General features: G+C 33.8%; 2 protein-coding genes across 2 annotated transcripts in view; both read right to left on the bottom strand.

Annotated features, from left to right (window-relative positions):
• LOC134706336 (uncharacterized) overlaps positions 1-25,472 on the bottom strand; it is a 55,184-nt gene that overhangs the window by 10,745 nt on the left and 18,967 nt on the right. The gene's annotated exons all lie outside the window — the stretch shown is intronic.
• On the bottom strand, positions 1,089-24,999 carry LOC134706333 (uncharacterized). Its single transcript, XM_063565192.1, has 4 exons — positions 24,948-24,999; positions 14,298-14,384; positions 10,084-10,258; positions 1,089-1,177 (listed from the first exon to the last, which is right to left on the bottom strand). Exons 2-4 carry the CDS (start codon positions 14,368-14,370, stop codon positions 1,120-1,122), a joined length of 306 nt encoding a protein of 101 aa, XP_063421262.1. The 5' UTR covers positions 14,371-14,384; positions 24,948-24,999; the 3' UTR covers positions 1,089-1,119.

Here is a 25,472-nt window from a genome sequence, read left to right on the forward strand (position 1 = left end):
ATAATACTCCTATCTCCTTGTCAAGTAGGTCTAAAATGGCAGCATTAATCTCCTTTTTTGAAGTTCTTTTAGAATTAAAAGAAGACAACAGTTTGGGGGAAAAAATCTGTCAGTTCTATACCAGAAATATAGTGCAGATTGTCATATGTGTTTATGAAACGTTTTTTGAACTTAAACATTGACATAATTTAGTTGTTCTTTTCCAAACATATCCTTAAGATGCCATAACAATTAGCTAAACATTTTGTTTCACCTTTTTTACTGAAGAAAATGGTCTCTTCAAAAGGAAGAGAAACGAAATATACAAGTTAGACAAATACTCAATTGAGTGGAGAAATAACGAAATATAATGGAGGGTAGAGATCTTATAAAATGTGTCCAATCGCGTCGCATTTGTTATCCTGTCAGAAGAATCTGGCCATTGGTAATCTTGTATCTGCTTGTATGGTTATTTTAAAGGAGTAGGTATAGTAAGACCCCTTTTTGTCCCCAAATTATAACAGTTTTACAAAATTGTTAAAATGTTAACTTTTAGTTATGTATAGGACAGTAGAATGTTTCTGCTACAGAAATATGGAATGTTTTTGACAATACAATCCACCTATATCGGGTACAAGCGTCATGCCTTAATTTGGGACAGACACAAACAGAAGGTTGTGGAGTAAACAAAATTTGATTGTGTGAACCTTCTATCTAACGATCACATTTATGAACCCAATTACTAACGAAAATCATATACAGCAACAAACGAAAACTACTAAAATAATTGTCACCTTAGTTTATGGGTTTTCTTCTTGTTGATGTTCGATCGGTTGCCTATTCTGGCCTATTCTTGCATGCGTTCATTTCGTTTACAATTGGTTGATAGTTGTCTCATTGGATATCATACAAAATCTCTATTTTTTAAGATAAAATAATTCACAAAAAAGAACGGTGCAGCAAATTTTGTCGATTTATTGGTTGTTGCTTTACTACTAAGTAGACATGTGCATTAAGGAAGATGTTGCATGACAAAAGATTGGAAAACGCATACTATAATCTACAAAACACTGGGTGAACAAATGTAAAATAACTCATAAAGAACAAGATATTGTAATTTTGTAGATTTATTTTCTGTATCTAAACTGAAGTAGGTGCATCTGTTGCATGTCCAAATCGGTGAATCAGAGTCTGGTAACTGTTGATATACAATAATAGATACTTTTAATAAACAATATAGATACACAAATATATATATATATATATATATATACATTGAATATATGTTATTTAGGTATCAAACAGGGAATATACTGTGACATTCCCGGCTTAGAGTTTATATCCGCCGAAGGCGAAGGGGAAATATGCCACAAGTCGGGACGGCTACAATGCAGACGATTTGGTGTCACGATATCTCAGTAGCATGGGTTCGAATTCTTGACGACACTGTTGGTGGTAACGGTCATTACGTTACAATAACGTAATAAACGTTACCAACGGCAGTGTCGCCAAGGACATTGTTAAAACGTCGCCTGAAGATTGCAAGAAGGCATGAAAGCGCTTGTGACAATATTTTAACGAACTGTTATTATTTGATGTGAACTGTAGTTTGCAAATTTTTTTTTTGTTACATACATTCTGTAGACCGTGTTTATTTACTTTTGCTATATATATATATATATAAATGTTTGGTTCTTCCCTCGCCGGGATTCGAACCCATACTACTGTGATATCGTGACACCAAATCGCCTGCGAAAGCAAATTTACAGATCTAATATTGTTGGGTTGATGTTTAAACGAGTTGTATATACATTATGTACACAGCCATGTATCACCATCATTGATTGCGATCCGATGGATACATCTGTTGTAGAGTTGTCACTGACTCAGACGTACTTGTATATATATGGCGATGGGGACGAAAATGGCACCGTCTTACGCCAATATTTTCATGGGCAAATTAGAAAAACAAATTTTTGCAGCATCTTTATCCAAACCTTTATCTTGGTTCCGTTTCATTGATGATGTTGATAGGAAATGGATTGAATCTCAACAAAAACTGGATGATTTCATCAGACTTGCAAATAACTCCCACCATTTAATTAAATTTACGTATGAAATTTCCGACTCTAAGATATCTTTCTTAGACACAACCACATATATAAAGGATGGTGTCATATCAACACACCTCTACTGTAAACCCACAGATAAACATCAATACCTTTCTCCCCAAAGCTTTCACCCCAAACACTGTACAAAAAGTATCCCGTACAGTCAAGCTCTCAGAGTCAAGTGGATTTGCTCCTCTGAGGTGGCTGTCACGAAACGGTTACAGGAACTTCGCGGATTTTTGACAAAACGAGGTTATAAGAAATTGGACATAAATAAGGGGTTAGCGCGCGTTAACAATAACAGCCGCAATGACCTCTTACAGTACAAACAGAAGAGGCGCAGCAAAATAGTCCCGTTTGTTCTTACATACACGTTTGATCTGTGCCAATTGGCAAACTATTGCCAAACACACTAAATTATCCAAGATCTTTCCCAATCCTCCTGTCTTAGTTTTTCGGAGACCAGCAAGTCTGAAAGACGTATTTGTTAGAGCTGACGTCTCCTCAAATAAAAGCTCTTCAATTGCAGGATGGTGCAGGTCATGTGATAACAGACGTTGCCTGACTTGTCAACAAATAATGAATACTCAAACATTCACTTGCCACTCGTCTGGGTCTGTGTACACTATATATTGCAATGTAACTTGCAAAACCCAGAATGTTGTATACCTCCTTCAGTGTCGATGTGGCATGCAGTATGTTGGCGAGACAGAGCAGCCATTTAACAAACGCATATATGGTCATCGAAGTGACTACACTTGCAAGCCCGACCTACCCGTAAGTCGTCATTTGAGATCACCTGGACACACACAAGTTGATCTCAAAACCTTACCATCACGATTATAGACCACAACGAGGGTTGGTCGAAGGTCGACAGAGTCGCTCGGGAAAGATTTTGGATAAGAAAGTTACGGACAGTCTCCCCAGAGGGCATAAATGAAAAAACATAGAACGAGTCCCTCATTGCCGTGTGACCACCTGTTTTAAACAACGCCGGATTTAGTACTGGCTTTACAGTTCGAAATTATTTTAAAAAATAACAGTTTAAATTACAGGTTTCCATTGATTCGGGATGCTGTATAAGTACGTTGCCACGTTCAATTATTTTACCTCATTATATAAAACTTATTTTTCAATCATTATGAGAATGATATTCGTTTGGGAGGCTTAGATATGTAGTTTCTGTTGTAATTGCCCTACCGTTGTCTAATTTATACCATCCTGGATCGGTTAGGACATTTTTGATTTTTTTTGTTTGAGGACTGCCTCAATGCAGTTATAACATTTGAACTGTCACAACCTTTGGAAATCTAGAGATGTGCCATTTCACATCGTAAATAACTATTTTTATTTTTGGCATATTTCTGTAGTCTTTGCGGTGTGTTTGAAAATTTTAAAAATTTTCCAGCGTTCGCTTAAATTGTATAAATCAAGATTTTGATAGAGTCTTAATTTGAATTGACATGATTCATTTGTCATCGTGCAATTACCGAAGAAGGATATCTGTTATCCGAAATATCTAATATTTGTATATTTTATAGTTATTTAATGGTGATGTTGTACCCTTTTTGACTTGTTATGTATTATATTTTGTAGTGTACAGAATCATATTACATGATCCATCGCCCTGTAAGACTGATCGTTGACTATTTATTCAGTCATTTTATATATATGTATATATAAACGAGTCTAAATTGAAAACTACGTTCCAACCTATGATTGCGTTTGATAAAAACCGCAATTTTGATACGTGTGCATGTAAAACAAATTTCGTTGTAGAAGGGTCTAAAAACAACACAAACAACATTTTTCAAAAGACCAAAGAAGTGAAAAGTATATCTAAATAAAACGCATTTGACTAACAGGTCGAACAACTGATGTTCTTTAACCCTGCTTACTGCCATTGGCGATTGCCAAATAAAATTGATCACAAGATGTAACAAAATGGATCTTAATATAAATTTAATACTAAACAGAAAAAAAATAACTTGTGGCCACGATGTTATGCCACAAACATACGGTGTCAATATTTTTTAGTACACCAGATCCGGATTTCGACAATACATGTCTCTTCAGTGATGTTAGGGATCGGAACAGTATTTGGAAGGCCATATAAAAAGTACCCTCATTTTTAGAAACAGTACCCTCATTTTTAGACAATCTCTTGAATTTTAAGAGTCAATATAGGACGAACGGATCATATAAACAGGAAGGAAAATATGATACAAGCCCAAACCAAAAAATATAAACGAGTCTAAATTGAAAACTACGTTCAAATCTATGATTGCGTTGAATAAAAACCGCAATTTTTATACGTGTGCATGTAAAACAAATTTCGTTGTAGAAGGGTCTAAAAACAACACAAACAACATTTTTCAAAAGACCAAAGAAGTGAAAAGTATATCTAAATAAAACGCTTTTGACTAACAGGTCAAACAACTGATGTTCTTTAACCCTGCTGACTGCCATTGGCGATTTCCAAATAAAATTGATCACAAGATGTAACGAAATGGATCTTAATATAAATCTAATACTAAACAGAAATATGTATATATATATATATATATACAACTCGTCTAAACATCAACCCAACAATGTTAAATCAGTAAATTTGCTTTCGCAAATGTTTGGCTCTTCCCTCGCCGGGATTCGAACACATGCTACTGTGAAATCGTGACACCAAATCGCCTGCACTGCAGCCGTCCCGCTAGACCACACGACCACCTGGGCTCTAAAAAAAAAGAGCTTTCGGTGGGCATGTGTTACCTTTCCACGTCAGTTTTAATCTAGCGGCGTACTACAGTACATGATATATAAGGCATGAAGATGTGATTGTTACAGATCAGCTAAATTATCTATAGTAAAGGATCCTACAAATTAATGTAAGATACAGTCACAGAAAATAATTATATTCATAAGTACGTCTGAATCAGTGACAACCCTACAACAGATGTATCCATCGGATCGCCATCAATGATGGTGATACATGGCTGTGTACATAATGTATATACAACTCGTCTAAACATCAACCCAACAATGTTAGATCTGTAAATTTGCTTTCGCAAATGTTTGGCTCTTCCCTCGCCGGGATTCGAACCCATGCTACTGTGATAGCGTGACACCAAATCGCCTACACTGCAGCCGTCCCGCTAGACCACACGACCACCTGGGCTCTCAAAAAAGAGCTTTCGGTGGGCATGTGTTACCTTTTCACGTCAGTTTTAATTTAGCGGCGTACTAAAGTACATGATATATAAGGCATGAAGATGATATTGTTACAGATCAGCTAAATTATCTATAGTAAAGGATCCTACAAATTAATGTAAGATACAGTCACAGAAAATAATTATATTCATAAGTACGTCTGAGTCAGTGACAACACTACAACAGATGTATCCATCGGATCGCCATCAATGATGGTGATACATGGGTGTGTACATAATGTATATACAACTCGTCTAAACATCAACCCAACAATGTTAGATCTGTAAATTTGCTTTTGCAAATGTTTGGCTCTTCCCTCGCCGGGATTCGAACCCATGCTACTGTGATATCGTGACACCAAATCGCCTGCACTGCAGCCGTCCCGCAAGACCACACGACCACCTGGGCTCTCAAAAAAAGAGCTGTCGGTGGGCATGTGTTACCTTTCCACGCCAGTTTTAATCTAGCGGCGTACTACAGTACATGATATATAAGGCATGAAGATGTTATTGTTACAGATCAGCTAAATTATCTATAGTAAAGGATCCTACAAATTAATGTAAGATACAGTCACAGAAAATAATTATTTTCATAAGTACGTCTGAATCAGTGACAACCCTACAACAGATGTATCCATCGGATCGCCATCAATGATGGTGATACATGGCTGTGTACATAATGTATATACAACTCGTCTAAACATCAACCCAACAATGTTAGATCTGTAAATTTGCTTTCGCAAATGTTTGGCTCTTCCCTCGCCGGGATTCGAACCCATGCTACTGTGATATCGTGACACCAAATCGCCTGCACTGCAGCCGTCCCGCTAGACCACACGACCACCTGGGCTCTCAAAAAAAGAGCTTTCGGTGGGCATGTGTTACCTTTTTACGTCAATTTTAATCTAGCGGCGTACTACAGTACATGATATATAAGGCATGAAGATGGTATTGTTACAGATCAGCTAAATTATCTACAGTAAAGGATCCTACAAATTAATGTAAGATACAGTCACAGAAAATAATTATATTCATAAGTACCTCTGAGTCAGTGACAACACTACAACAGATGTATCCATCGGATCGCCATCAATGATGGTGATACATGGCTGTGTACATAATGTATATACAACTCGTCTAAACATCAACCCAACAATGTTAGATCTGTAAATTTGCTTTCGCAAATGTTTGGCTCTTCCCTCGCCGGGATTCGAACCCATGCTACTGTGATATCGTGAAATCAAATCGCCTGCACTGCATTCGTCCCGCTAGACCACACGACCACCTGGGCTCTCAAAAAAAGAGCTTTCGGTGGGCATGTGTTACCTTTCCACGTCAGTTTTAATCTAGCGGCGTACTACAGTACATGATATATAAGGCATGAAGATGTTATTGTTACAGATCAGCTAAATTATCTATAGTAAAGGATCCTACAAATTAATGTAAGATACAGTCACAGAAAATAATTATATTCATAAGTACGTCTGAGTCAGTGACAACCCTACAACAGATGTATCCATATGATCGCCATCAATGATGGTGAAACATGGCTGTGTACATAATGTATATACAACTCGTCTAAACATCAACCCAACAATGTTAGATCTGTAAATTTGCTTTTGCAAATGTTTGGCTCTTCCCTCGCCGGGATTCGAACCCATGCTACTGTGATATCGTGACACCAAATCGCCTGCACTGCAGCCGTCCCGCAAGACCACACGACCACCTGGGCTCTCAAAAAAAGAGCTGTCGGTGGGCATGTGTTACCTTTCTACGCCAGTTTTAATCTAGCGGCGTACTACAGTACATGATATATAAGGCATGAAGATGTTATTGTTACAGATCAGCTAAATTATCTATAGTAAAGGATCCTACAAATTAATGTAAGATACAGTCACATATTCATAAGTACGTCTGAGTCAGTGACAACACTACAACAGATGTATCCATCGGATCGCCATCAATGATGGTGATACATGGCTGTGTACATAATGTATATACAACTCGTCTAAACATCAACCCAACAATGTTAGATCTGTAAATTTGCTTTCGCAAATGTTTGGCTCTTCCCTCGCCGGGATTCGAACCCATGCTACTGTGATATCGTGAAATCAAATCGCCTGCACTGCAGCCGTCCCGCTAGACCACACGACCACCTGGGCTCTCAAAAAAAGAGCTTTCGGTGGGCATGTGTTACCTTTCCACGTCAGTTTTAATCTAGCGGCGTACTACAGTACATGATATATAAGGCATGAAGATGTTATTGTTACAGATCAGCTAAATTATCTATAGTAAAGGATCCTACAAATTAATGTAAGATACAGTCACAGAAAATAATTATATTCATAAGTACGTCTGAGTAAGTGACAACCCTACAACAGATGTATTCAATGATGGTGATACATGGCTTTGTACATAATGTATATACAACTCGTCTAAACATCAACCCAACAATGTTGGATCTGTAAATTTGCTTTCGCAAATGTTTGGCTCTTCCCTCGCCGGGATTCGAACCCATGCTACTGTGATATCGTGACACCAAATCGCCTGCACTGCAGCCGTCCCGCTACATCACACGACCACCTGGGCTCTCAAAAAAAGAGCTTTCGGTGGGCATGTGTTACCTTTCCACGTCAGTTTTAATCTAGCGGCGTACTACAGTACTATATATATATTTAGCTGATCTGTAACATAACATCTTCATGCCTTATATATCATGTACTGTAGTACGCCGCTAGATTAAAACTGACGTGGAAAGGTAACATATGGCCACCGAAAGCTCTTTTAATGAGAGCCCAGGTGGTCGTGTGGTCTAGCGGGACGGCTGCAGTGCAGGCGATTTGGTGTCACGATATCACAGAAGCATGGGTTCGAATCCCGGCGAGGGAAGAACCAAAAATTTGCGAAAGCAAATTTGCAGATCTAACATTGTTGGGTTGATGTTTAGACGAGTTGTATATATATATATATATATACAACTCGTCTAAACATCAACCCAACAATGTTAGATCTGTTAATTTGCTTTCGCAAATGTTTGGCTCTTCCAAAGTTGTTGGGTTGATGTTTAGACGAGTTGTATATACATTATGTACACAGCCATGTATCACCATCATTGATGGCGATCCGATGGATACATCTGTTATAGGGTTGTCACTGACTCAGACGTACTTATATATATTTATATATATATACGTCTGAGTCAGTGACAACCCTACAACAGATGTATCCCGGCGAGGGAAGAACCAAAAATTTGCGAAAGCAAATTTACAGATCTAACATTGTAAGGTTGATGTTTAGACGAGTTGTATATATATATACGGCCACAAGTTTAAAAAGTTTTTCTGTTTAGTATTAAATTTATTTAGATCCATTTTGTTACATCTTGTGATCAATTTTATTTGGCAATCGCCAATGGCAGTCAGCAGGGTTAAAGAACATCAGTTGTTCGACCTGTTAGTCAAATGCGTTTTGTTTAAATACACTTTTTCACTTTTTTGGTCTTTTAGAAAATGTTGTTTGTGCTGTTTTTAGACCCTTCTACAACGAAATTTGTTTAACATGCACACGTATAAAAATTGCGGTTTTTATCCAACGCAATCATAGGTTTGAACGTAGTTTTCAATTTAGACACGTATATATATATATATATATACAACTCGTCTAAACATCAACCCAACAATGTTAGATCTGTAAATTTGCTTTCTCAAATTTTTGGTTCTTCCCTCGCCAGGATTCGAACCCATGCTACTGTAATATCGTGACACCAAATCGCCTGCACTGCAGCCGTCCCGCTAGACCACACGACCACCTGGGCTCTCATTTTAAAAGAGCTGTCGGTGGCCATATGTTACCTTTCCACGTCAGTTTTAATCTAGCGGCGTACTACAGTACATGATATATTAGGCATGAAGATGTTATTGTTACAGATCAGCTAAATTATCTATAGTAAAGGATCCTACAAATTAATATATATATATATATATATAATATCTGTTTTATAATATGTTCCCTTGAAGTACTATTGATCCTAAGTAACTCTCATATTGAATTTTAGGAAAAGTGAAAATGAATGTTGTTTTTAGATTCTTTTGTATTCCTAAGAAACATTATTGAACCAACATCTGTGGGAATCTGAGCAAAAGTTCTAGAATAACAATTTTGATGCTGGTTTTCGAACTGTATGCTGTCTTATTGTTCAATATTTGAGAAAATTTGTCAATCTGTACCAAACCAGGCTATTTGAACAATCTGTTGTAAGTTGTTGTTTATACGTATTTGTCTCCAATATTGTCTGGTCATTGGTCTTTTTTATGTGTTATCAACGTTGAAATATTTCAATTTTTCTATTCGGGTTTCAAATTTTGTTTTTAATGTTGTAAGTATTTTCTTTTCAACAATATTGGTCTAGAGGGTCAAATGAGGTTCCAAAAAAAAAAGTTTCAAGCGGCGTACAATATATTTTCTTACTAAATTATAGCTTATAACTATATTCACTGAATTGAATTTTTTGAATAGTTTAACAAATATTTTAAGAACAGAGAAATGTATTAAATAAAATTGAAAATGGAAATGGAGAATGTATCAAAGAGACCCGAACAAAGGGTGGACAACAGCCGCAGGCCACCAATGGTTATACTAAAATAGTTGTAAATCTTCAAAAATGCACACCCGTCAGATGAACTGCAAGCTTGAAAGGACCAGAAGTATGTATTATTTATACAAATGTTCCATGATAGTATACATATCATCATTAATGATAAGGAAATTGTTAAAACCAATATATATATTACTTTTTACAAATAAATGGACATCCGAATTGAAGGAGATGATCTGCTTGGATGAGTGTGTGACATTTAGTTTCACATGCCTGTTCAGTTGCATCAGTACCTACTGTACCTACTAACCCGTCTACTAATGTTGGAAGATTATCCAAATTTTGAAATTGGTTGATACCAAAAAAAGCATCTGAAATATGAAAAAGAATGTAACAACTTTAAAAATCTGCTTTTAATAAAAGTGAACTAACATTAACCTAAAAATGTCATAGTTACGGGACGATTTAAAGCTTGTCATAATATTAAGACATATGCCATTTGTAAAAGACTATATAATGACTTTTAAATGTCATTTTCATTTTCTTTTCTATCACTTCTTACTATTGAATGCTTCCTCACTAAAACATTCTTATTATTTCTATTTCTTCATAAATATTACAAATTTTTAAGAAGTCTAAATGTACCTATTTGAATGATTTTGCATTGAATTCCACTGCGTTTATAGTAAAACTTAAACTTTCAAGCAGATATAACTTATTCTTAAGACTGTCTCATATGAATAAAGGAGCCAATACAAAGAAATCGCAGATATAGTGCAATCAATTGAATTAAAAAAATTTATTCTACATAAAACTTTTCAAATAGGTTTTGATCGATATGCATATGATCATTTAGTTATATCATTGTTCACAAAACAATTCGGAAGATACCAGGAGAACACTCGAATCTCATATGTCGAAGAAAAATCGGACAATTCCATGTCAAAAATGAGAACCATTGGAATGACAAGTCCTAAAGCACTGCACAGAAACTAAAACTATGATTGCCCATGAGACTACTCTTTACAAGACATAGAAATTATCAGCTACAGTTCATGGCAGTGCGATCATCGAACAGCAAATCATATACCGCAAAGTGCGCTGTAAAAGGCTCCAAAGTGACTAATGTAAAACAATGAAATCTACATAATCAACAGTCTAATACATGTATAAAACAATAAACGAAAAAAATATTTTTGTCACTAAAACCGATGAAAACATGAATTATAAGAGGAAAAGAATGGACCAATAGAAACACTACTACAACGAAAAACAAACGTAAATAAACATGGAAACGGACTATTTAGTCGTTAGTTTTCTCGTATGAATTGTTTTACATTGTCTTATCGGGGCCTTTTATAGCTGACTATGCGGTATGGGCTTTGCTCATTGTTGAAGGCCGTACGGTTACCTATAGTTGTTAATTTTTGTGTCATTTTTGGTCTTTTGTGGATAGTTGTCTCATTGGCAATCATACCATATCTTCTTTTTTATATTTGATAACAACTTCCAGGTTACTGACTTACTTCAGAATATTTTAAGAAAAACATGACTCGTTTTGAAAACACCAACCTGGGACAAGGGTGTAACAGTACAACACTATAACAAACTTTCAAAATCATTTGAAAAAACCCAACTTATAAGTTACAAATATAAATACAGCTAACGTCTAACAAAAACGTAGAGTGGACATGGACCGGTACTTATACATCAAGAGAACAAAATGAATAAGTACAGATCTCAGAGTTTTCGAAGCTAGTTCAAAGTAAATAACAACTAATAAGAAAATCATGCATGAGATACTAAAATATCTATCAGTACACATCAAACCTTTAATAGATTTAGTTTTAAGACGTCATAAACAGTCAAGGAAAAACATGTGCAATGACAAGATACAGTTGTGGACTTATGAATCTGTGTATATATATGCAGTCAGCAGGGTTTAAAAACATCAGTTGTTCCACCTGTTAGTCAAATGTGTTTTGTTAAAATATACTTTTTTTACTTTTTTGGTCTTTTGGTAAATGTTATCTGTGCTGTATTTATACCCCTCTACAAAGAAATTTGTGTAACACACACACATATTAAAGGTGCGGTTTGTATCCAACGCAATCAAAGGTTTGAACGTTGTTTTCAATTTAGAGTGGTTTATAAAAAAAGTTACGATAGCAAATTTACAGATCTAACATTGTTGAGCTGATGTTTAGGCGAGTTGTATATACATATATATGATAATAAAACGTAGTTGAACGTTGTTTTCAATTAAGAATGGTTTATAAAAAAATTGCAAAAGCAAATTTACAGATCTAACATTGTTGAGCTGATGTTAAGACGAGTTGTATATACATATATATGATAATAAAACGTAGTTAAATTCAAATTTTCTGATAACAAAATCAAAATTGGTTTTACATACACACGTATAAAAATTGCGGTTTTTATTCAACGCAATCACAGGTTTGAACGTTGTTTTTTTTAATTTAGACTTGTTTAAAACTATTTCGTGTGGGCTTGTGTTATATTTTTTTCACCAGGTTTATATAATCCGTTCATCATATTTCGACTCCTTAAAATTTGAGAGTCTATCCTAAATTGAGATAAATTATATGGCCTTTCAAATACTGTTTCGATTCCAAACATCACTGAAGAGACATTTTTATGGTCATCGTACATTATAGTTCGTTTCTGTGTGTGTTATATTTCGGTGTTGTGTCTCTTTTGTGTCATAGTTCTCTTATATAAGATACGTTTCCCTCAGTTTTAGTTTGTAACCCGAATTTGTTTTTTCTCTATTGATTTATGAATTTTGAACAGCGGTATACTACTGTTGCCTTTATTGGTTGTCGAAATCCAGATAGGGTGTAAAAAAACATAGCCTCTCATGTTTGCGGTTCACCATCTTTGCCACACGTTTAGAGTTTTCTGTTACTATTTATACATCTCGTGATCTCGCCAGACGCGCGTTTCGTGTAAGGAACTTATCCGATGTCATTTTTGAAACGGTTATTCCATAACAGTCAACCAACTCGTGATGGGGTCTGTAAATTTTATGAAGGGAGGATTTCAACTTCACCATTTGGAACTCTTTGTTTAATAGCTTCCTTGTGAGCAGCAACCCTCTATCAAGAAAACCATGATAGGAAATGCAAGCACGGGAATATCGTATGTGCTGCTGGAACATTGCTACTTAGAAATGGAAAGTTCACAATTGGAAAGCTGAAACCATCTGTTTTGTCGTAAAGTTTTGTTTTCAATCGACCCTCATTGTCAATTTCTAGATGTAAGTCAAGATATGAAGCCAACTTAACTGTATCTAAAGTATCCTTTATCTCTAGTTCAATGGGATAGATGCGTACCACATAGTCACCAAATTTTGAATTATTTAGTGAAAGAACATCATCTATATTGCGGAAAGTAGAGTTAAAGGATATTGCTAACTTCAAATCTTTCTTCCTAAGAAGTTCCTGCATGAAGTCAGCCTCATAGTAATAAAGAAATAAGTCGGCTAGTAGAGGGGCACAGTTTGTTCCCATTTGAAAACACGTCCTCCGAACGTAACAAATATGTTGTCAATCAAGAAATCAAGCATCTTGATAACATCAGTTACAGAGAATTTTTTGTTTGACATCTTCACAATTCTAGCATTTTGGTTAAATTTTAGACGGTTTCCGTGTAAAACGAAAGCGGCCACATTAGTGTTCATCTTTAATATTGGAATGTAAGTTGTATTTAATGATAATACATTACATATATAAAGGTTCAGAATGAACACGAATGCGACCACTTTCATTTTTGACAAAACCATCTGAAAAGTGACATTTTTCGGCATATTCGGTAGATTTTTTATATTTGGGCTTGAATCGGATCGTTTTCAATTACTAAAATTAGTTAAAATCTTTCACATAAACTAATGGAATCAAATGAAATAGACACTTAAGTATTTTAAAAGTGGTCAACATCTTTCGTCTGATGAACCAAAAATTTTATAGATTTTTTCCATTGAAGGTTTTTTTATTTTACTTTCTATGAGTATGAGTATGAGTAATACTAACAAAACAAGAACAAAGCTTCTACATGTTTCATCATAAAATAGTACACAAATGATATACACAACTGTTGTTAGAATATTTTGGATTGATTGTGCACACATTGGTATAAACTCTTTATAATATTCATATTTGTAAGCCAATAATGAACGTAAAAGTGGCCAAAGATATTAAACAGACAGAACCGGATAGACTAAAGAGCTATATTTATTGCAATCCGTGCTTGAATTTATTCCCTAGTTATTAATATTAAAAATTATATGACTTAATATAACATAAAATTAGGATCTATTTATGTTATTGTCAAATGAGTATGATTGAGTTCAAATGTTGAAGATAAAATCACTGCCCTTTGAGCACTTACCAAAAATTAATCTTTTCTGTGGCGCAGAACAAACTACTGCAATTAACACCAATATAGCAAAGGCAAGTTTCATCTCTAAGTTTTTAACTGAAAGAAGATAACAATAGTTTAATGAAAACGAAAATTACTTTAAAATCAAAACCAAATACAGTGTATAATCTAGAAATGTCAATATTTTTCAAATTGGAACTGATTTTCAAATGTTATTTAATGATGAGGTAGTTAACTAACAGGTAGATTCATGGTATACCGCCATCTTTGATAGTACTATTGCAGTACTACGATTGGTCTAGTTATTTGCCCAAAGCTGTAAATTTGTAAACTGATGTGCAATTTTATTTGTTAGAATGTTTATATATATGAAGAAACTAGCTGATTTATTGCATTATCTAAAATATTTAAACAAATACCAAATATTTGTGTTTTAGAATAATTTTTACTTGTAGCAAAAAAATAAGTTCGATGATACCATTTTGTCTTTTTATTTTCTTAAAACATATTATGAAACCTATCTTTTCATAACTTGTTTCAAAATTCTATCTCATAGATTTCTTTTTATGCACAAAAATGTGCTTTTTCATTACCATTCTGACATATTTAGGCAATATTCAACTACTCATAGCTTGAAAATAGCACCATGACCTATCCTTTTATTATATTTTTGAAAAGAGCATAGTAAAATCTTCATTTTGGTAAAGTATAAAATAACTTTATTGCAGGAAACATATACTTATGATCTACTTTAAATTACTCTTAATTCATAGGTTCACGAGATATAGCGGTCATTAATAGAGATTAGAATAAATAGATATGTAACTGTTCATATTCCTTTTAATTGTTGGTTATATGGGTTTTGTCTAAAATCAAATTAAAATGTTTCAATAGGAATTCAAATTCACCAAAACCAACCTTTATTCTACGATATATATTGTAGCGCGACAAAAACAGAACAGATAAATATGCAGCATTGAGTATTATCCCTTGATATAGTACCTTATTCAAACATGAACATCTAACACAAATACAATTTTAAAAATGGTACATTAATACAACAACACTATCCATCTGCATCTGATAGTTTAAGTGAATCTATTTTTATAGCACCAGTACTGCATAACATATGAAAAAATATAAAGCCTTTTTTCATTTATTGTTAATGGTATTTACGATGGGAACGTTCTGTGCTGGTATGTAAGTGCTGACTGATGTTGATGGTTTTGATTCTACGCTGATAAAGATAGATAGTATAACACCCGTCTAAATGAATTATGGTTAGTCCCTTACCGGCAAAACGTTATGTTTGCCGTCAGTCTGTCTCTTTGTCTGTCTTTGTAAGTCTGTCCGTCCATCAGTCCGGCAAATCAATTGTCTATACTTATTCCGTCATGCTGGTTAAAAATCTATTTCATATTGTGTTTAGAATTTTTGTCATGGCAAGTTACAGATCAAGTATGAATTTTATTCCGATCTGAGGATTATGTGCAGAGTTATAGTCCTCAGAGTTAAAAATTCATGCAAATATTCAGTTCCCCAGACCTTTTTTGGCCATGTTAACAGATATTGATCTTAAATTTATTATAGTGTTTGACCAATATATGCAAATAGAGATTCTTCACAATTTTTTTCCTTTGACTGCATATTATCAGTTTTCATTATTGTTTAGTCATTTTGTTCCAGTGCAATGATTTTTTACCGGTAGAGGACTATGTATTGCATGTTCAACTTATTTGTTTGTTTATTTCGTAATTGTTTGTAGGTTTAAAATTCTTAAAAGATCAGTAAAAGTTGACGTTGTGTTGTTGATTTGTAAACCATGCATACTCTAATAAAGTTTATCTATTATGATTCTTATAATAATGTCTTTTGGTCTCTGAAGAATATACTATTAATCACCAAATATTCTTTTTGTTACTTAATCCCTCAAAATTGGTCAGTCTAATATTAATTTTAAATGTAACTCAAAATTCTAAATTCTAAAGGCATAGCCTGAAACTATTATACTATCGGGTCTGGACATCGTTACACCAATCAGTATAAAATACTCAACATCAAAGTAGTTAGAACGATACTTTACCTAGCCGAGAGTTTTTTCGATACGCTATATTCACTGGTATTAAAGAGATAATCGTAACTGCAATTACGATTATCCCAATATGGCGACGGCAGATATAGGTAAAATCTTACAGTCATCTTTCTCAAATGTAGCATGTGTTTGTCACTAGTTACTCAGCTGCAAGCTTTTTTCAAATATCAAAGTAGTTAGAACGATACTATACCATTACATCATATTTGAATCGTAACGGTGCACTGGAATTATCTAGTAGAGGTTTCCAGATTTACTACCGTACCAACCGTAGTACGAAGTGGGAGCCGTCATTTAACTTTTGAAAATTATTGATGTATACACGTTATATCAAAAAATGTTTTAGGAATCATATGCAGAACTGTTTTGAGAATTTTTAGCTGTAATTTGGGACTAATTTCATGTGGTTTCTTCTTGTTTTCGTAGGAAACAATAGTGTGTGCACTCGATTATGCTTTCAAGCAACCGTTGCAAGTAACCGTCGGTACGGAAGGTTAAAAGTTAAGAGTTATTTCCCCGTGAAACTATATAGATACAAAGAAGCTAAATTACAAAACAAATTTAAAACTTTATAATTTTTTTTTGTAATAACTTTATGTATCATTATAAAATGTTAAAGTTTTGTATTTATTTTGGTAAGTTTTTAGAAAACATGATCAAATAAAATGAATTTGAACAAAATAAATTGACCTTAATAACAAAAGAAAAATGACAAAATTAATATAAAATCAAATCTTTCATCCGTCAGGTCGCGGGAGGTCTATTGCACTAAAAAAAAGGGGGGAGACATACTATCTGAAAATATAGCGTCAAATTATTGCCGTTTTCGGTCAACAAAATACGCTGTGTTGTATGAAGTTTTCTGGCAATGCTGTACGACAAAAGGATTAATGGATGGATATTGATTTAACATTACCCCTCGTAGATTATCTTATACTACTCGCAGGCACGTGAAATACACAATTTTACTCGCGACAATATTTACAAATATTAATGTAATAACAATATCTAGTAACATAATAATAATAAGCGAACACGATGTTCAAAGTAACATCGTGAAGATAAATATTTCGACTTTAGTCTTAAAAAATGGTTTTCGTTAGTTAGTTTAAACATATTTGTCCATTCTTTGAGTAATTAATAAGTGACAAAATATAAGGAAAAAGATAGATCGATAGTTTTACAATGTGTGTTGCGTTTTATGAAAAATTTTTGCTCCATTGATCGAAAAGATAGCTTAATTAATAAAAATTAATTTTAATAAGAAGTCAACACAATTTTGAACTAATTTTTGCCATTAGCACGTGTACTAGTTCAGTGACGCATCCAGAACTTTTCATAAAAGGAGGGGCTCCATTCATGCTTCAGTGATTCCCTATATAATCAACCAAATTTTTGCCTCCCACTGGATCCGTCTATGTAGTCATTAACGACACCAGTAAGGTACGAGTAAGATATTATTAATGAGTAATTTCTAATTATTCAAATGTATATTTAAGTATTAGAAAACATTCTTTATTCTAATCCTTTTCTTAATATACAGAAAACAAAAACATAGCCATACAGAAACGCAAATCTATATTTAGAATATGAAGGTCGAGGCAACTCAGTTCCAGTAAGGACTGTTTGATTCATTCTCTTGTGCACCAAATACATTTTATCGTATAAAATCACGTGCAAGGTTTTATAGAAGCAGTGAAATCGTAATAAAATAAAATATTAAGGTTTTTATCACTGATATGCAATTTTGTTTCTCTATTTTCATCATGATACATACAATAATCTCATGCATTAAATTTATCCTCCCAAACAGCACCAACGGTTGTGTTACGTACCAACCGTACCTGATACGTAGCAAATCTGGAAACCTCTAGTAAGCGCTTTGAAAATTGCCGTTGAAAAATTCGGGATGATAATCGGAACTCGGAAAAAATATAATCGTAATTATGTTATTAAAAAATTAGAAGATAATCTTAACTGGATAGTGTTTTATTGATATTGACACTAAAAACGTATACTGTGGATTCATTTATTTTCGTGGGTATAAATTTTCGTGGTTTGAGGAAAATTGGCATTTTTCGTTCTGTGATTTGTGATTAATAAAATTGAGAAATTGGGAATGTATCAAAGAGACAACAACTCGACCATAGAAAACACAACAGCAGAAGGTCACTAACAGGTCTTCAATGTTGCGAGAAATTCCCACACCCGGAGGCGTCCTTCAGCTGGCCCTGAGACTTTTAAAAAACATTGATTTATCCTGAATAAAAACTGGTAAATATAGTAAATATTGTTTGAAATCATTTAATGCAGGTGGCTATATGTGCTATTTCTTCCCCCGGGAAGCGACTGCTGGTTCAATTCAAGCCCATACCCTTTATGCCATAATGAAGTAGGAAAGACGTTTAGTATTCGCCAGAGAGTTTGACGAGAAATTAAGAACAAAAGTTTTGCACTTTTGGGATATGGGATATTGCTAATCCTCCTCCATTTTCTCCAATAAAAAAACATCTTAAACGCGCATATAACATTGAAACTTTGAAAACAATTAGAAATCTACTTACCACAATACCTGACTCGACAGCTGCGTCATTGTCAATATTTTGAACAGGTACATGTATATATTAAAAGGTTATGCATATTGTTGTCTGTTATAAGGGCATTTTTCAATAAAAGTGTGAATTTCAGAACTAAAAAAATGAAAAATCAACTTGTCGAAATTTTTATTTCTAGAGTTATTTTGAATACCTCTATTGTAGACCTGTTTGTAAATAAAAAGTGCAATCTTAAATACTCTTTGAAATGATATTATTTTCATAATGTATGAACTGTTTCGTAGGGGATATTTGTCCGCCACGAAACTGCTTTTAAACGCACATATTGCATTTTAATGTCTCCTATAGACATTCCAGTTTGTTTTACTTTATAAACTAGAAAGATCTAATTTGTTTCTGAATGTGAGAACCATTTTTTATCGATAAATATTAAACAGTACTTCATATTTCAACGTACAACTTATGTTACATAGTGGACATTTTGATGAGCGTCGTTGTGGACAAAACCGTTTCGATCGTAGTGGACAGAAAGTTTCGTAGTTGACATCAACCATATTCTATGTTGATAACATACTGAAAATTACATGAAACTAACCCTTGTTATTTGTTTTGCATGAATACAATTGAAAAAATAAAAATCTCCAATACTTGTTTCGTAGGTGACCGTTTTTTAGTGGACATATTTACATGTTTTTTTTTCTCCACAATCTCTATATTGCAATAGTAACAAAAATGATTATATTCAGCAAAACACGTACTAAGCTGCACACTGATTTTATTTTATAATCTTAAAACCAGATACTGAAGGAGATTTGAATCGTTTCGAAGTGGACATAAACAAAAATACGGTATCACTCTGGTCCATGTGATGGGCTCTTTTTTGTCAACAATTAAACTGTTGTTATTAAAACATCATTTCTTTTGTCTTATGTTTATATCTCTTGCAAACATTGAGCATGAATGTTGGATAGGGGGTTTAGGGAAATGCCATTTTGGTTTTATTGAATCATTCAGGAATCAATTATAGCTTTTTAGTCCCTCTAAAAATAGTATGTTTCTTTGCTTGAAAAATGTTAATTATAATTCCATGTACTGACTGCACAAAAAATTACTTGTAAAGATCAAACACATTTTTTTTTAAAAGTGGCTGGGAAAAGAAATCACGGTTTTGTAGAAAAACGCCAATAAATCGAGAGATATACAAGTATATTTGTCTTAGATATTAACCTGTAAGTTTCTTCATTTATTTTTATTTTCCGTTAATGTCATCAATTAACGGTACATTTGCATTTTAATACACACAATACCATTGAAATGCTGAAAGTTACATTTAACATTTTTTAGTTACTATTATCCGATAAAGATATTACGATTATCAAACAAGAAAATTTCCATAGAGTTACGATTATCATCCTGAATTTTTCAACGGCAATTTTCAAAGCGCTTAGACAATTCCAGTGCACCGTTACGATTCAAATATGATGTAATGGTATAGAAAAACTTTGCAGTTGAGTAACTAGTGACAAAAACATGCTACATGTGAGAAAAATGACTGTAACGATTTCACCTATATCTGCCGTCGCCATATTGGGATAATCGTAATTGCAGTTACGATTATCTCTTTATTACCAGTGATATGACTTCGTGAAAATATATACAATACGTTCCACAATGAGAAATACGAAAGTACGTCATTTCACGACTATTGCTGCCTGATCGAAATGTACATGTAAACACGAAGTTTAGAAACCTTCAAAACATTAAGGCTATATATTTATTAGACCCGACATCCGAATAACCTATGTGATAGAAATAAGTTATAAACAGAAATTGCCAACATTGGTTTATTGCACATTTCTTGTTTTATTTAGATTAATTATGATCTATTAACCTTAGACGCGTTGTTGTCTTGGCTGTGAAGTAAAAAGCCGGCATTTTCACTATATTTGTTTTATTTTCAACTGTTATGTTTTGACTATAATTATCAGTATGTTTTATAATTTGGTGTAAACAATAAGAAAACTATTAATCTTTCAAATCCACTTTGACAATAACGTTAAAATAAAGAAGAAATTTGTTAAATAGTCCTAGTTTTAATCAGCATTAGTTTATCGCCGTGTAAAAACATATAGCAAAAGTATTTTATTTGTTAACATAGCTTTATCATCAATACTAGAACACACCCGTGATATCGCGGGTCTGTGACTGAATTAAAATATATAACTATGCGCAAGCCTTATTTTAGTATTATTATTGACATCTGATAAAGTCATGCCGATTATAAGATACACACTTTTCTCTGATTTCAAATTTTATGTTTGAACCCGTCGAACTGGAACTTATCAATTATTGTTAATATTAATTATTTGGAAAACAAATGATCCAGGAATGGAGCATTTTTCAACAGCATATAAAGGATACTACAGATACAGTTAAGTCGGCTTTATATCTTGACTTACATGTAAAAACTGACAATGAGGGTCGGTTGAAAACAAAACTTTACGACAAAAGATATATATTAGTTATAAATAAAGTTGAATTCTTTGATTCGCTGTTTTACGTCTTGCCCGCTAACAAATTGAAAACTGTGCCTTTACGCCTTATTTTTTGTCCAGATTTTAAGTATTTGTGTTGTTATCTTAGAAAGTTTCACTGATTAAAATACTACAATAGGTAACAATTTGACAATTAAGTAGTGTCAACCTTGTGATTATGACCCGTGTTTCTAGCATATTAATCATGAATACACCGTTTGGTGGTGCACCTGTCAGATGTGAAACGTACAGATAAGGTAATAGGGAACAGGTGAATATACTATTGGTATCGGTATCGGACTCGACCCGGAACTTCCTTATTATTGGCAATATTAATTACGTGGAAAACAAAAGGGCCTGGAGTGGTGTAATTTTTAATCTACACCTTTGTACTATATTAGTTATATATAAAGTTGAATTCTTTGATTCGTCGTTTTAACGTGATGACGGCTGACAAATTGGACCTCGAAATTTAGTATTATAGATATTTTAGGTGAACCTAAGGATAATTAACCACGTGACACGAATACCTGTCAATCAAAACAAAAAATCGGAAATCCGCTATCGGGACAATGAAACCTCAACAGAGAGTCCAATTTTTGCAATGAAGTTGATTTCATCTTAAACGGAGAAGGGTACAGAACATAATCTAATCAAAAATAACTTCAAAGATACACAAATTATAAGCAAGGGTTTCTCATAAAGTTTACGGTTACAAATTAGGTGCAGCCTGATCATCATTTATATCCGTTCTTTGACAGTTCGTAGTATTATAATGATGCAAAAATGTGTGATACTTAAAGATAACATTTATTAATAAATTACAAGTAAAGCTTTGGTAAACATTGTGAATAATGGAAGAATTGCACAGACTGAAGTTAAAGGGAATATTTATCATTTAATTTGTAAACTAAAATGGCAGAAGAATAGACGTTAATAAAAAACATTAAAGAAAGTTTACATTTTTCTAGAACAATTTCCTAAAAAATATAAATGTAAAGTGTTTAGGGTCATTTAATCATATTTGATCACGTTGTCTCAAAAATGTCCCCCAGCTTATTGATAAATGTGTCAGCTTTGAAGACATAAAGATAATTGTATATACTTTTAAAATTAATAGACGTGAACAATACAAAAAGATTAAGTAAGTCTGCCTTTATCCGATATAGTCCATTGTTTATAAAATGAGAACAAAGAACGCTATTGTATTCAGTAACACAATTTTACGTGTCAAATTAAGCCCAGTTCTGCCAGTATTTAAAGTCGTGCAAAACAAACGATTTGGTTCATTAAACTGTGAAGCAGAATAAAATGTTGTTAGCAGCCTGAAAGAAACGAGTTTAAGATTGAGAAGATGTCAACAAAAGGAAGTTTTTAACGACCTTGACTGGCTATACAGCCCTCGCAAGGTCGGTTAGCAGAAGAGGGACAAAAGATACCAAAGGGACAGTCAAACTCATAAAATTAAAACAAACTGACAATGCCATGGCTAAAAATGAAAAAGACAAACAGAAAAATAATAGTACACATGACACAACATAGAAAACTAAAAAATAAACAACACGAACCCCTCCAAAAACTAGGGGTGATCTCGGGTGCTCCGGAAGGGTAAGCAGATCCTGCTCCACATGTGGCACCCGTCGTGTTGCTTATGTGATTACAAGTTCGGTAAATAGTCTAATTCGGTAGGTCACATACATGAGGGGAAGTGGATTGTAGTAACGACGTAATTAAGGAACATATCCGATATCATTTGTGAAACGGATATTCCGTAATGGTCAACCAACTTGTGATGGTGTCTGTAAAATTTACGAAGGGATGATTTCAACTTCACCATTTGGAACTCTTGGTTCAATAGCTTCCTAGTAAGCAGCAACCCTCTATCAAGAAAATCATGATAGGAAATGCAAGCACGGGAATATCGTATCAATTGGGAGATATATACCCCGTATGCAGGTGCTGCTGGAATTTTGCTACTTAGAAATGGAAAGTTCACAATTGATAAGCTGAAATCATATCTTTTGTCGTAAAGTTTTGTTTTCAACCGACCCTCATTGTCAGATTTTACATGTAAGTCAAGATATAAAGCCGGCTTAACTGTATCTGTAGTATTCTTTATATCTAGTTCGATGGGATAGTTGCGTTCCACATAGTCACTAAATTTTGAGTTGTTTAGTGAAAGAACATCATCTATATAGCGGAAAGTAGAGTTAAAGTAGATTGCTAACTTCATATCTTTCTTCTTAGAAGTTCCTGCATGAAGTCAGCCTCATAATAATAAAGTAACAAGTCGGCAAGTAGAGGGGCACACTTTGTTCCCATTGGAATGCCGACAGTCTGTTGAAAAACACGTCCTCCGAACGTAACAAATATGTTGTCAATCAAGAAATCAAGCATTCTGATAATATCTGTTTCAGAGATTTTTTTTGTTTGAATCAGAGTGATTCTTTACAAAGTAGTATTTATCACTCCTTAAGACAAGATACTTGTATCTACGTTGGCCATTCTTTTTTATGAAGCAAAGTAATACCAGATTAGCAGGCAAAGTTTGAGATAGAATGAAGGTAAATGATTTAAATAAAAGATTCTTAACTTATGAAAAAGGTATTTAACTTATTCATATAAATAACTTTGAAAATTTAGTTCTTATTTTGATACTTGATTAACAGATAACACGACTGTTTATGGCTTATGATTGGTGGCGCGTATACTATTGTCGGGTTTTGTATTATTGTTCGATTTTTATCGCGAATTATTTCATGTTTAAATGTAATCTGTATTGCATCTGTTGTAAATTGATTACAGTGGCGGGTTGGAACCCCTTTTTTGGCCGATCAATGCATTTGAATCGGAGCATATAGTTGGACCCCCCCTCCCTTTTATTCTGGGTTGGGAACCCTATTCCCCTTTTTATAATGGCTGGATCCGCACCTGGTTAGACTGTGAATCAGAATAAAATGTAGTTAGCAGACAGGATTTTCTTTTAAGGTCCTGTTGTCATGAGTCCAAGCCAGTTCCAAAATAATGTAACATCAATGTCAGCAGTTCCCCGCAAAAAGAATTTATAAAACCATGAAAGAAAGACTACACAACGAATTACAAAGACGGGACCAAGTTCCCGCATAATATTATGTGGTTGCCATTATTTGCAAACGTTAATACTACAATGGAAAGGCATGTATACGGTCAAACAAAAAGGTGACATGAATAATTTTTAACAGTAGTCAGTACAAAAAACATATGACTTAGCAACTTTTGAATCATGATAATATTAACATCTTGTGAAAAATCTAAAGCACGGTATCAGGACCGACCAGCACAATGTCAGGATATATCAGCACGGCATCTGTAAAAATGGGTTTTGTTTATAGAGATCTCTGCAAAATTGAAAATATTGGATTATTTGACCGACTGTTTTTTTTTATACATTTGAAGTAATGGCTAGCTACATTGACAAATACTTATGAAAACGTCTTACCTGATTCCAATAGAATGTGATGTGAGACAGTGTGAACGCATGCTTTGCCTTTTATAGTATGACAAACCTTTAAGTAACGATATAACCTTTATAGCACGTTTGTACTTAAGAATGTGATAACTATTATACAGACATTTTTGGCATTGCACAAGTCATGTCTTCTTTGACTATTAATGACGTTAAAATACTAAATCCCTGTGATGTGTTTTAGTCGATTTTAGTCTCTGATGCATGATTTTTTACTATTAATTGGTTTTGGCTTTTAACTAGCTGTCAGTAACTGCGAGTACTCTCAAATCGTATTTTCTTGTTAATTCGACCTGTTGATACTGTTTATAATGCTTTTTTGTCATTTTTTATTTATATGGATCTTGGCTGTATACCAGCTTTGATTTTTTGTAATATCTTCAATTTTTCACTTATTCTTACAACATTTGTATAAACTTCAAGATTATAAAAAAACGGTTTTTTTCTAAAGTGAACATTGATTGGTTAAATATTTCTCAGTGTGTTTGAATTTGTTTG

The sequence above is a fragment of the Mytilus trossulus genome, chromosome 2 (genome assembly GCF_036588685.1).
Source record: "Mytilus trossulus isolate FHL-02 chromosome 2, PNRI_Mtr1.1.1.hap1, whole genome shotgun sequence".
NCBI lineage: Eukaryota > Metazoa > Mollusca > Bivalvia > Mytilida > Mytilidae > Mytilus > Mytilus trossulus.

Excerpts from the sequence above, each read along its gene's own strand:
- LOC134706333 (XM_063565192.1), bottom strand. The coding sequence starts at position 14,370 with ATGAAACTTGCCTTTGCTATATTGGTGTTAATTGCAGTAGTTTGTTCT. Across the intron at positions 10,259-14,297 it reads ACAGAAAAGATTAATTTTTG|ATGCTTTTTTTGGTATCAAC; the intron begins GTAAGTGCTCAA and ends TTCATATTTCAG. Across the intron at positions 1,178-10,083 it reads TGTCCATTTATTTGTAAAAA|TTACCAGACTCTGATTCACC; the intron begins GTAATATATATA and ends GTATATCAACAG.